Source organism: Mesoplodon bidens (genome assembly GCF_964165515.1).
Source record: "Mesoplodon bidens genome assembly, chromosome: 5".
Taxonomy (NCBI): domain Eukaryota; kingdom Metazoa; phylum Chordata; class Mammalia; order Artiodactyla; family Ziphiidae; genus Mesoplodon; species Mesoplodon bidens.
The window spans coordinates 59,640,488-59,653,652 of NC_138161.1; the positions used below are offsets into that span (position 1 = coordinate 59,640,488).

Genomic DNA, 13,165 nt, shown 5'->3' on the forward strand with positions numbered 1-13,165 from the left:
CCAGGTCCTCCTTGGCAACTTCTCCTTTTACTCAAGTCCTGATTTTTCCTGCAAACTCTTACCATTCTAGTATGGTGAAGGGGCAGAGAAAGTCAAACCCAAAGGAAAGAGAGTGGTTTTCCTTCTCTAAAGCCGAGAGCAGACTTTCTAAAACTGAGTAATATATATCCCTCCTTTAAAGGAAAAAAAAACCTCTCACAGATCAGTGCTGACCTTTTTTTCACTTTACTGTAATTTAAATGCATATGAACATAAAGTATAAACTTCTTATAGTTTTTATATGAAAACCAAAACAAATTTACAATTAAAGTATAAAGCTATAAAAGCAGTAAATTTTCAATTCAAATAGGAATTTAGTGAGAAGGTGATATTTTGCTCAAATGGAATCACAATAAACTCCCTAACAGATCTGCAGAACTTCTGTCCTCACTTGCTATTTTACTTGCTTCAAGCTCCATCCTGTCTCTGCCAAGAAAGATAACTGAAACCTGCTGACAATGCTGGTAATGCATTTAATCCTGCTGGGATTTATCAACCCGTGTCCCTAACAATCCCATACGGATGTGGTGTGCGTCAAGCTGCCAACTCCCATTGGCCGCGATGCCCTGGAAAGATTTTAAAAACGTCAGCTTTATGTGTTCCCTGAAGCTTTGAAAGAACTCACAAATAAAATTGCCTAGGCTTGGCACTTTTTTGAGGAGTACTTTTTTCCCTACAACATTCTTTGTTTCTTCCTCCTCTTCTTCTTGATTCACTCTTGATCATTTATATTCAATATTTTACTAAAAAACTAACCTTCCAGAGTTTCAAATTTATTTGCACAGGAATTCGTGGATCATGCTCATAATTCTTTTACTTATTTCCTCTTTTACTATAGTTCTGTTTTCTTTCTCATTTTTGATTTTGTGTATGAATGGTGTCTCTTGGTTTTTTAAAAAATAGGTTAATGAGCATTTTCTAATTTTTACTTTATTAAAATTTATTATGTTCTGTTTTTCTAAAGTTTGTTTTGTTCTTTTTCTATCTTCTTCAAATATATTTGTTTTCTTTCTTGCTTGTTAATGAACATGTTTATAACTAGTAGAAAAATTCCTTGGAGTAAGTAGACTCCAGGCCAATCCCCAAAGACTTTAAAGTATAGCATTTTTATCATTGTTATTTTTTCTAATTCTGTTTCGAGTCAAGAGTAGTGTCACTGAGGATTTTATTCATACTTTTGTTAATTTCTAGTTTTTATACACTTGGTTGGAAAATGAGATCTGTGCTCTTCCTGCTGTTATTTGCATATTTTTATTGAATTTATTATTGTAGTTTGGCTCATCCTTTGTGTAAAAGCTTTTTTGAGAAAGTTGATGTTGGTTTGATATTTTGAACCAGTTTGAAAGTTTCTTGTCATATTTTAGATTTATTCAACTTTCATTTCTAGTCTGTTTCACTGCTAGTAGTTACTTCTACATTTTTAAAAGCAAACTTAGAACCTTATTTATAAATGTTTCAACCTCAAAAATGGTCATTGACTCCTTTCATTGAAAGATGAGGAACTTAGGTTATTATATTTCCTCCCAACTCCTCGTTTTTCTTAATAAGCTCTGAGAATTTTATCTAGGTCTGCTACGCTGTATTTCATCTCTTCTAGGACTCATATGTTTTCACATTACCGTCTCTGAAATTGGGGTGTGTTAAGCAATGGTATGTTAATATAGCTGCTGCCTCCTGGCAGTAATGAAATTGTCTTTGCTTGCACATGCAGGCATTTGGCACGTGCTTACAACTTCTTGATGTTTCAGTCAACAAACCACTTAAAGACCATTTGAGGAGAGGATAAGAGTTCTGGTTGTTGTCTGAAAATCTTTCATTGGTACCTCCTGGTTATATCAAGAACATGCCAGCATCAAATTTTACAGAATAAGTGTCAATAGCTTGGAAGAAGACCCTGGAGACAGCAGAGAAACTCTCTTAAAATGCTTCATCATCATCAGGGAACTATCTGCCTGGAAAACCTCAGACATCTACGACTCTGCGTCAAAAAGTGATTCAAGAGATTCTGGCTCAAAATGTGAAGATATTCTAGAAATAGCTTAATTTATTTAACTTATAGTTTCCCTTTTTATGTAATCAGAAAATGCTACATGTTAAATGCAAAGTCTTTAAAAGCTCTTTAAAAAGAGGTATAAAATGAAAATTCTAAATGACAAGAAAGTAATATGTTTAATTGTGTTTCTTAGCAGGACATGAAATAGTGGCGTCTCTTAGATTTGATGTTGTCATGGATATGATGAAATTTGGAAGTTCTTTTTAAAATGTTTTATTATGCACCTTTTCCTTCAAGAATTAATAGTCTGCCTTTTAGTTTGTAATCCCAATTATCACAGCTAATTAAACTTTATTCGTTCATGACATAATTTGTTTATTCATAACTTTAAATGCCAGTTCATCTCTCAGCTGGGAGCTGTCTTAAAATAGATTTTTCTCTTCTGAAAGTGTTTTCGACTGCTACACTTCCTGAGGTTTTAGTATTTTTTGGTGTCTAATAACTACTAACTGCAGGTTTGTTCGAGTCATATTATTGTTCAGAGGTTTTGCATTTTTATTACTTTCTATGGCTATTTAATATAATATAAATAATGGCTTGTCTGAAAAATAATTCTTAAGTCACCTTTTTTTTCCATTTAGAAATCTCCTTTTTTATCATTTAGTGTTGCCAAAAGGTTGTTTCCCTGCTCTATTACATATGTACGTATGTATGTGTGTATGTATGTCTAGGTGTGTGTGTATGTGTATATGCATATATATTTTTTTTTTTCCCCATTTTTGTAGGTGAGCTGATTTCTAAGCCTGGGTGCATGGATGCCTCTGTATAGATCTTTTCTTTAAGATTTCTGTGTACTCATCTTTAAACAAAATTTTAATCAGTCCCAGTATTTCCCACAAAATGGTGTAGGTGAAATCTCCCTTACCCAATTGCTCTTTACCTGGACCCTGAATGGCATCTTTGAAGTAGTGTTAAAGCTAGAAGGTGTTTTAAAAAGGTGGAAGGGAAGCAGGACCATAGAGAATTGCAACGAGGGAACTTTCTGGGTGTGTACTTTTCCTCTATCTCGGCTGAAATGCCTGCTTTGAGTGCCAGTTCCAGAGAGATAGGGCTAGTACTGTCTCCTGTTGTGAGGAGAGGGTATCACTTGACTTTTAGTTTGTTCCTCTGTTTGAGACTGAGCCCCCTGCTTTGATAAGAAGTCAGGCTAAGTGAAGTGCCTTGAAAGCAGCACACACTTTCTCTACAAATGTGAAATTTGCTACTAGAATGTTTATATTGTATACTTATATATAATTATATAATATTTGTATATATTCTTATATTTAATATGTTACAGACACTCAACATATTATATAAAATATTTTAACATTTCATATTTTGTAAGTTTTTTATGTAAAATTTATACACACTGCCCTGCTGCAAAGATTTTCCACGTTCATATATTTGAAAGGACTCACCAGACTCCACAGAGGACACTCACGTAAGACTTTTATTTAAGGCGAAGGACATGGTGCCGCGAGAAAAGGAGAGTATAGACACTGGGGTTCCAAGAGAGCCGGAGCCTGAGCTCCCCAGGGTCTTTATTACACAGAGACCGCACTGTCTCCACTGTCTCCAGCTGGAACTACCAAGATCTGTGGGAGGAACCTTGACTATGGGAGAGCTCAAAGTAGAATTTCCCAGGATTTTCATGGCCTCTCTAGCCAGCTCATCAGTCAGGTTTACGTAATCTATTAGGCCAGTTGGAAACCATCATTAAAGAAGTTAACCCTGGGGATCCCCGGGGTAGTTTCAAACTTCAAACAGCACATCATAAATCCTACTGCCCTTAGTTTGGCCAAGAGTCGAAAAAGATTTCATCATGTCCCCAGAGATAGAGCTTTTCCAATCTAGCTGTAAACCAACTCCATCCTGCATATATATACCCTTATCTCCAAACCTCCTTCCTCCAATTAGGAAGTTAGGGGGGAAGAAGGGCAGGGCATAGCCATGTCACTTAACTTTGGCCTCTCAGCTACAGCTGATCCTTGCCTGAGCAATAGACTACAAGTGTATTTCTTATCTTTCCTAGTGCTCAATTTCCCCAAGTTGGGGATAGTAAGTAGACACACATTACTCAAAAAGTTCATGCTTTGAGATTAAAGCTATTCCCTAGTTTCAATCTTGATGAAGTTTTCTTCTATAAATTCATGCTTGTTGTTCATTTTAGTTTATTTCAGGGAGGGGGTAGTGTTTATGAATGAATTAATATTAGTGCCACCATCCTTTCATGGACATCCGGACAACTTCTTAAATCTGGGGGAGGTAAGAAGTTCCCAGGAGAAGAAGTGCCTACACTGTGAGTATCCAAAAGCCATTGACTATGATGACAGTGGAGTCCATATCAGGTACTTGCTCAAATCATGTCGAGGCCGACAGAAAGAGCAATGTAATAATTCTTGTCTCCAAAAGATTGAAGAACTATCATCACTTATATCTCCCTGGTCCCTTCTTTATACCTCTCTCCCCATCATTGATTATATATACTATCTTATACTTGACTGTGTACATGGCTGTTCTCTACTAATCTGTACTGGAAAATGTCAGTTTTGTATTACTGGTTTCTAGCAAAGTACATAGAAAATAATATAAATACAATAAATGTTGGAATCCTCATATAACTTGAACATAACCTGAAAATGAGTATCTTGGATTAAGACCTGGAATGACTAGATGGTTCTCTTCACACCTCAAGGCTTTCAGCCATTCTTGATCAAGTCTTGCCAAATTTGGGTATATTCCTGCCTCTGCCTACCCTGTTGTAATTTGGCTCTCTAAACAGTATTCACAAAAAGAAGCGAGCCAAAGATAGAAAAGAGGACTAAAGGAGACAAACAGAATGATGGTGAAATCCACACATTTTTGGGAAGGAAAGTGAGGCTTGATTCCAGGGATTAGCAATCTTTCAGAAATGGTTTGCCAAGCTGTTCCCTATGGCCCTTCTTCAAGGATCTCCTTTTGCGCTGCAGATGTCCTTAGAAAGGGTGGTACCTTTAGCATGTCAGTTACACCTAATCAGTTGTAGTCATCTGTGAGCCAGCATGGTTCATGAGAGAGGGGCCAAGGAAAGGAGAAAAGGTCCAGGAGAGAGGAAAGGGATGCTTATGGGGGAGGAGGAAAGCCAAAGAAAATGTTGCCCAGGGTCAGTTTTAGCTGTTTAAAATCACCCCACCCCTTCACCCAGCCTCCTTGGCACATGTATCAACCCATGGAGTGGAGGGTGGAGGACCATTCTTTTGCTTTCTAGAAGGAAGTACTAATATTTAAGGTCTCTGAAGTCTGCCCAGGGACTGCCCAGTTTCCAAGCTTCAGGTGATGCATTTGGTCCCCAAATTAGGAAATTTGTGTTGAAGCACAAGCATATGCTGCAACACAAATTTCCTAATTTGGGGACCACATCAAGGGACTCCTTAAATGTTCAGGAAGCTCACAGTCCTTGCCTGCCTGAATTCCTTGGAAGCTCCAGCCTGGCTGTTAAGGTGATGATGAGGGTTTCTGTGTGTTAGAGGTGATGACCGCTTTAGATCACAGCCACAGAAGCAGTACTGTGTTGGGAAGAATTCAGTGAAGTTGCTTAATACCTTTCCCAATTCCCATAACAATTTGGAACTGGCTTCTGAACTATGAAGTCTGGGTTCTCTGAGAATTAACATTGATTGGATCATAGGAAATCTCTGAGCTTCTCTGAGCTTAGCATTCTACTCCCTAAAGACCAAGAAAGATTCATAAATGTCACAGAGTTAGAAGAAACTTAAATGTCTAGTCCCACTCTCTCATTTGGAGGTAAGAAGCTGAGTCCCAGAGGTAAAGTGACTCATCTCAGGTCAGGGCAAGGACCAGTAGTTTTCCCAAGTCCAGTGGCCCTTTTAAAACACCCATCGAATTCTGTTACAACTCGCCCTTTGCGCTTCATCACCTTCTGTGTAAGTGCCTGACAATTAGCTTTTCTGAGAGTAATGTAAAGGCTTAACATTAATCTTTTGATTGTTAAGGCATCCATGTCAAAGAATCCATCTCGAATAAACATGTTGCCAGCTACACAACTACCTAAAGATCCAGCAACCCCCATGAAGTTCCCCTATTGGAAAGCCCTGGGTGACCTACATAACTGACCCCTTGAGTGACCCTACTTTTCCCTTCATGTGCCTAAATTCCCACTCTTAGGTTTAAATTCACCAATAAAAAGTAAACCCGTGAAACCCTAGGCACCTCACCCTCAACCACAATACAGGCAGAACCCCAGGTCTCTGCCCTCTACCTGCAGCCTCGCTGTGTGTATCCTCCAGGACCTGTGAATAATAAATCTGGTTGGGGTTTTTTGGGGGTTTTGTTTTGTTTTGTTTTTTGCAGTACGTGGACCTCTCACTGTTGGGGCCTCTCCCGTTGCGGAGCACAGGCTCCGGACGCGCAGGCTCAGTGGCCATGGCTCACGGGCCCAGCCGCTCCGCGGCACGTGGGATCTTCCCCGACCGGGGCACAAACCCGTGTCCCCTGCATCGGCAGTCGGACTCTCAACCACTGCGCCACCAGGGAAGCCCATAAATCTTGTTTTTTACAAAGTTTCCTGATGGTTGATGAAATAAAATTCATATTTTATGGCAAGATGAGAAAAACTTAAAATTCTTCTTTGCCTGGTTCGGCCTCCTCCCTCCCCTTTAGTGTGTATTATGCATTTGCACTAACCAGACCTCCTTAGGAGATAACCTTCCTACTTAACCTCGTAAGGGGCCACTATGACCCATGACCCACTACTCATTTTGTACATGTTGATCTGTAAACTGTCAAATGATGCATAACCATTTGTCTCAAAAAAAAAGTATGTAACCGAGCTTTGACCTCTAATTGGTAGAACAAACCTCAGAGCTTTCTGAATGACTGTCTCCCAGATTATAATCCTCAGGTTGCCTTGAATAAAAATTTCCATTTCTTTCATAGATCTGCTATTGATTAAATTTTCATCAACATGGTTGTTGCTGAAGTGCACTTTGCGATCATAATAAGAACCACAAAGGCCAGTCCAGCCACAACATTGGTTCCTATGGGGAAATGTCTGTAATACAGGCCCAGGTGAGTGCCCCCGGGCATTCCTGGCTGATAGCATCACTATCGACAGGTTGAGACCATCAGGAAGCACCACTCCGACCTTGATTCTTGAGTTCTTAATAACTAATAACGTGTACAAAATGAAGAGGAAAGTCTGGCATTAGGGGCTTTGCACCAACTCTGAGAGGACTGAAGAGAAGTAGTTAGCATTTTAACTGAGCTTCACTTGGAGTTAAGAGTACTCACCAACCACACCCTCTGTCCACACACACCAAACCATCAAGTACTGAGCAACCATGGAGCAGAAAGGATTCCTCAGCAGGTAAAGGGGAATTCATGGTGGCACAGAATTGGACAGAGGTTCTTTTCAAGAGGCTTCTCCTTTTCTGGAATCTCCCTACAGTGCTGAGCACTGAGATCATCAATCAGGGTCAGCTGAGGCCATCATTCACCCTGGTCCTGAGCTATTTTTATCCTCAAGGCTCTAGGAGTTGAGAAGGTGTGAGCTTCGTTATTAACTATAATCCAGAAAATGAGACCAGTGGGTTCCACCGACTCTGCTGTGTCTGGGCCACCAGCCTCTGTAGCAGGCAGGAGAAGGATCTCTGCTGAATTAATATTCACCTTAGAGCCCTGGTATTTCTCTAGTGGAAACCAATTCTTGGAAATTCATGGAAGGGAATTATGACAACCAGCAACTTTGGTGAGGCTGTGTCCTTTACAGAGTTTTCCAGATTTTCCTAAATCAACTGGGTGCTTTTCTTTCTAAATACCATAAACTTTCTCAGAAACTATATTTTATTTATTTCTTACCTTTTGTTGTTGCTGTTTTGGAAAGGAAATACTTTTATAGGAAAAAAACAATACTCAGATTTCAAACAACCTGACCTATACCCCTGGAAGACAGAGATTCAGGTTACCTAATTCTCCAATCCTCCCATTTGGTGAGATTTACTCTGTATTTTTCCAGATTACAGAATTTGAGGACATTTACCAAAAACATCTTCCTCTGAATGTGTCCTTTTGCTGAGCTATGGCTTATACTACAGTCCCCCAAATGATTATACACGCCTTCTGCATCCACTCATTAGGAGTCTTCAAATGCATTTGCTAATGATCATCTCAGTGTCACTGAAACCAGAAGAATTCTTGAAAAAGTAATCTCAGGTTATGAAAAAGTGTTGTCTTTCTTTGGGTGTAGGAACTAGAACCTTATTCATATTATTCTATAAGTAAATGTTCTATTATCCCTACCTAGTTTCCTTGGGAGATGAAACTCCCTCATTGTTATATTTCCTGAAATTGAGACAATTTGGGGCCCTTAGAAACTGTCCCTATGTAATTTCAGAAACAATCATAAAGAAAACCATTCTTATTGGCAATTTTAAGCTGTGCTTCACCTTGGCAAAATGTAAGAGCAATGCACATCAACCTGGTTCTTGCACCTTCACCCTTCAGGCAGCTGGTACAGACTGTTCTAGAAGGAGAGAGGAGGAAAGCTCTCCACCATGGAAGAGGGGTAGGGTGGGAGCATAGTTTATATAATAATAAAACTGTGTTCTGAAGTCACTTGTACTTTCTGGACCTCAGTTACCTGTAAAACAGGTAAGAATGAATGGTTTTCATGGAGAATAAGGGACAAAACAAGCGATTCCTCAGGTTCATTGAGGTACAAATTCCACTTTTACTATAATTATAACAAAGTTCAGATGATGTAAAGACAAACTTGTACAAATAGGCACAGATAAGTTAAATGCTAGTAGTATTCACATGTGGCTTGAATGCAGTTATTAATATCTAGGCTCACTAGAGTTAATAACCAATTTCAAGACTATTTGGAGAATTAGTTCTTAATAACAGTGACCAAAAAATAAGCATCCCCATTACTGATAGAGGCTGGAACTGTCCGGATGCTAAACGCTGGGGAATCTGATCACCTTAGGGCAAGCTCATACATATTAGTTAATATTACTTGGTCTTTGCTGAAAAAAAAAAGAAAAGTAGGAAAGAAGGAAGGAAGGGAAAGAGGGAGGGAGGAAGGGAGAATATTTAGTTTATATGCCATATGTAAAAGATAAATGCTCTATTTCAAAGACAAGGATTATATTCTGCAATCCAGTTACAATTTTATCCACTGTTAATTTAGTAACATTTTCCTTAGAAAACAAAAAGAACCCCTAAAAATAATCTCCTTTGTAATTTGGGTTTTTTTTGTTTTTTGGGTTTTTTTACGGTATGCGGGCCTCTCACTGTTGTGGCCTCTCCCGTTGCGGAGCACAGGCTCCAGACGCACAGCCTCCAGACGCACAGGCTCAGCGGCCATGGCTCCCGGGCCTAACCGCTCTGCGGCATGTGGGATCTTCCTGGACCGGGGCACGAACCCATGTCCCCTGCATCGGCAGTCGGACTCTCAACCACTGCGCCACCAGGGAAGCCCTCTCCTTTGTAATTTTATCTTACAAGGTGCCAGTATGATAATGGGCCCATTAGGGAGTCAAATGTGAAGAGTCAAGGTTTCCCATGCTGGGAATTCCATGGTACCTGATAGAACTCTGAAAGTAGCACCTCTAGCTGCAGAGCCAGATTCTGGTGGTGATTTAGAAGTTCCTTTTCCCCGAAAAGACACTAAAAGTTAACAGAAACAGGGCAGGAAGTGGCTATGATAACAAAGCTGAGTTTGGTACTTGCCCTGGCTTTCGTAGCCAATATCACCGGATTCCTGTAGTATCAAACTTTCAGGAAAGAAATTCACAGTATAGAGCAGAGCTGTCTTAATCATTTTTAGACTAACATTTCAAAAAGGGTTAAGAAGCTATCCGCTCTGTCTGTTCCATCTGCTCAGATGTTCATCTGAAAATATCCATGCTGTGATCTTTAACTTTCTTTAACAATCATGGTTTTCACTTACCAATTAATACTAAAAATACTAAAAAGAGAGGTATAAATATTTACGCTATAGAATACTGTCTTCCCAATCACGTCCACCTTATTAAGAAAAGGAAAATATCCATTTTCAATAACATTATTCAGCACCAGATCCTCTCCAGTTAGACAAACAATTCTTTTAAACATCTTTATGATTTAAGGCTTCAGTAACAACTCATGAGTAGGCAAAAGTTTGCTATTTGTTTAATCTTGGAAGAACACTGAAAGAAAAAGGCAGGGAATGTAGGCAGTGTGGAAGAACTCTCCTTTACATAGCTGGCCACATGTGGCTTCAACAGCTGCAGGGGAAACTGGCTGGGGCTAAGGTTACATATTTCTGTTCAGTAAGGGTATCCATGGTGGTAACTCTCATGATGACGGTAGTCATCCTGGTAACCATCCTGGTATCCTTGATGGTAACTATGGTAACCATAGCCTGCATACTCATCTTCTGGGCAGCGCATCCCCAGTGACTGCTGAATAGCCATTTCCTGTCTCCGGAGTTGCATCGAATCAATTAAATCGTACACAATCACCATGGACCACATTGGGGAAGGATACCAGGATTTCACATTTCCATCTTTTCCAACTAGAAGCATGGAGAAGTACTCTGGGCTCACTTGAAAATAGTTACGTATGTCTTTCACCAAATGGGCTGGTACGTCTTCTCGCTCCACAACAGAGCTCCCTAGAATAGGATTAGAAAAGTTGTTAGCAGATTGAAGAGGCAGCACACAGGGAAGCATCAAAGTGAGAAGAAACCACTGTGAGAATAGAGAGAGGACCCAGGAGTCTCTTCTCGTCAGCTCAAAAATCCAATTTAAAAAGTTTGCTTGTTTTTTCTACCAGCAAAGAAATGTCCCTGCTGTTCTACAACATTATTAGTGTATCAAACTTTGGGGCACATAATGTCTCCTTATAGGAATGTTACAAAGTATAAAACCAGTCCCTTCATTTAATCCTGGCAAGATCAACTGCTTTAAAATTTGTCACTAACAAAGATTCTATTATTTATATTTCTAAGTTTACTTACAATTAGCTTAGTTTCTTCTTTGCGGTTACAGTTTTACTTTTGATGCCGTTGTCTTTATAACAAAACTCTTATTTCATTGTCAAAGGTGAAAAATACCAATTATCTAAGAGCTGGGAATATATTTAAACTATTACCATTAGTGAAAAGAAGAAAGGGAAGGGAGAAGGGCACTGACACTTTCTGGGTATCTGCTCTGTCCAGCACTGTGCCAGGGATTTATACACATTATCTCAGGTAAAGTGCTTGATCTTGGATGGAAGGACTGGGTTTACTTTCTGAAACTTTGAGTCACTGTCAGTTTCTTTCAGCTTCTCTGAGCCTTTTAGTATATGTCCTCATCTGTTGCAAGGGAATCAGTGAGATATGACCTTTGTGCCTCATAAAACTATTTCGAGAATTAAATGAGATAACATAGATGAAAATGCTTTGTAAGCCAATAAAGCCCCATGCAGACAAAAAAGAATTACTTATTTCAGTTAAGAAAATGGATATTTTTGCTGTCACTTATGATTTTTTTAGTAAACACAATATTAGGGCTTGTGCTCCCTTTCCCCTTCTTCTACATGCATCCTGTGTACACACACACACACACACACACACAACACACACACAAACACGGGCAAACATGAGGAGGGAGGCTTTTGTGACCTTTCTTCACCTGAGGGGTACACCCACTGCTTACATATAAATTAACATAATTTAACTGAACTTATCAGTAGTTTATACTGCTTTAAAGTAACAACATTTACCATTAATCGGGAACAGTTCTAAAACTCCCCCTACTTCTTCTCCAACACCTAAAAGCTTCAGAACAGTTATGTGGCGCAGACCTAAGAGAAAAAAGAAAGCCGTAGAATCTGTAAGTCTTCATTCACTTCCAAAGACTGGATGTCTGAGAATTAAAAATCTCTAAGTTTAAAAAGAATATAAAACATAACCTGATTAGGTAAAATAATTCATTTTTTTTAATTTTTTTCATTAAAAAGTATATTTAAACACTTATAAAATCTTGAAAAAAGACTAATTGCAGATTGTAGGATTAACAACAGGGTCAGATGTGGTCTGGTTTTGTTTTGTTTTTGCAGATTGAAATAGAAGAATTTGCTTTTAAACTGTGATTCTCACTCTACTAAATGACAAAACAAAAATGAAGCCATCAGAACTTTAAAATATCTAAGATGATCTAAGCTGATTAGTGTTCTGGAAAAAAGTCATGCCTAAAGTTATAACAGCTTGCATGGATAATTTAATTTTCTCTCAAAGAAAAGACTACAGACCCTAGCCGTTGTGATTGTTTAAGAAATCATTCTGGCTTCCTCAAAGAAAAGTTTGTCAGTTTAAAGGGCAGGTTCTTAGCACTTTTTTAGAGGACTCAAAGGGGTAGCACAGCAGGCACAGCTTGCTTCCCAGCCTCAGCTAAAGTTTCAGGAAAGGAAAGAAGGTCATGCCTTAGTAGCTTGTTGGAATTCTTTTGAAGATGAAGCACATATGAAAAGATTCAGGAGAAAGAACACAGGAGGACAAGGAGGCTCTAGATTCATCCTATTCAGATTTCGTGGTTTTAGACAAAATCCGAGCCTAGTCATGGTAGTAACTTGGAACTAAATATGAATGTTGACGGTGTTGACAGTCCAGTGGAGAAAAGTGAAAGCCACCATGGAGGGCTCTTTTAAGGAAGAGCTGAAATCCAAGCAAAATGCTATTAGAAAAAAATTTTGTGGCCTTTACTCTTCTCCCAGAGAAGTGAAGCATTTCTATTCTACATGTTGTTGAGTCATGTTTTCAAAAGGGAAGATCGTGAATTTAATTATTCTTTAAAAACATGACTTGTTCATATTTCCTGTCTACTGCAAAAGTGTTTGACTTGGGCTCTGTGCAGAGATTCAAAATGAAACATCACCTAATAGCTGCTGCAAAGACATTTTTAGAAAATTAGCAAACCATGATTTTATTTATATTCTTATTGTGAAGGGTCATTAACTGCTCTAAAAACTTCTATCTTACCCAGCACTGTTGGTGGCTATACATAATTTAAATTTTGCCTAAGAATACTGGCACAATCAAATCTTTACATATATTGATATAACGTC

The 13,165-nt window shown here is 38.9% G+C and overlaps 1 protein-coding gene across 1 annotated transcript in view; it reads right to left on the bottom strand.

Moving 5' to 3' along the window:
• Nucleotides 1-10,224: 10,224 nt before the first annotated feature.
• The window catches only part of CCDC80 (coiled-coil domain containing 80), a 34,196-nt gene continuing 31,255 nt past the window's right edge, over nucleotides 10,225-13,165 (bottom strand). Inside the window, exons 7-8 of the mRNA XM_081235869.1 lie at nucleotides 11,825-11,905; nucleotides 10,225-10,730 (exon numbers count right to left, since the gene is read on the bottom strand). Coding sequence (XP_081091995.1) covers nucleotides 10,384-10,730; nucleotides 11,825-11,905 — 428 coding nt within the window. The 3' untranslated portion in view covers nucleotides 10,225-10,383. The remainder of the gene's footprint in view (nucleotides 10,731-11,824; nucleotides 11,906-13,165) is intronic.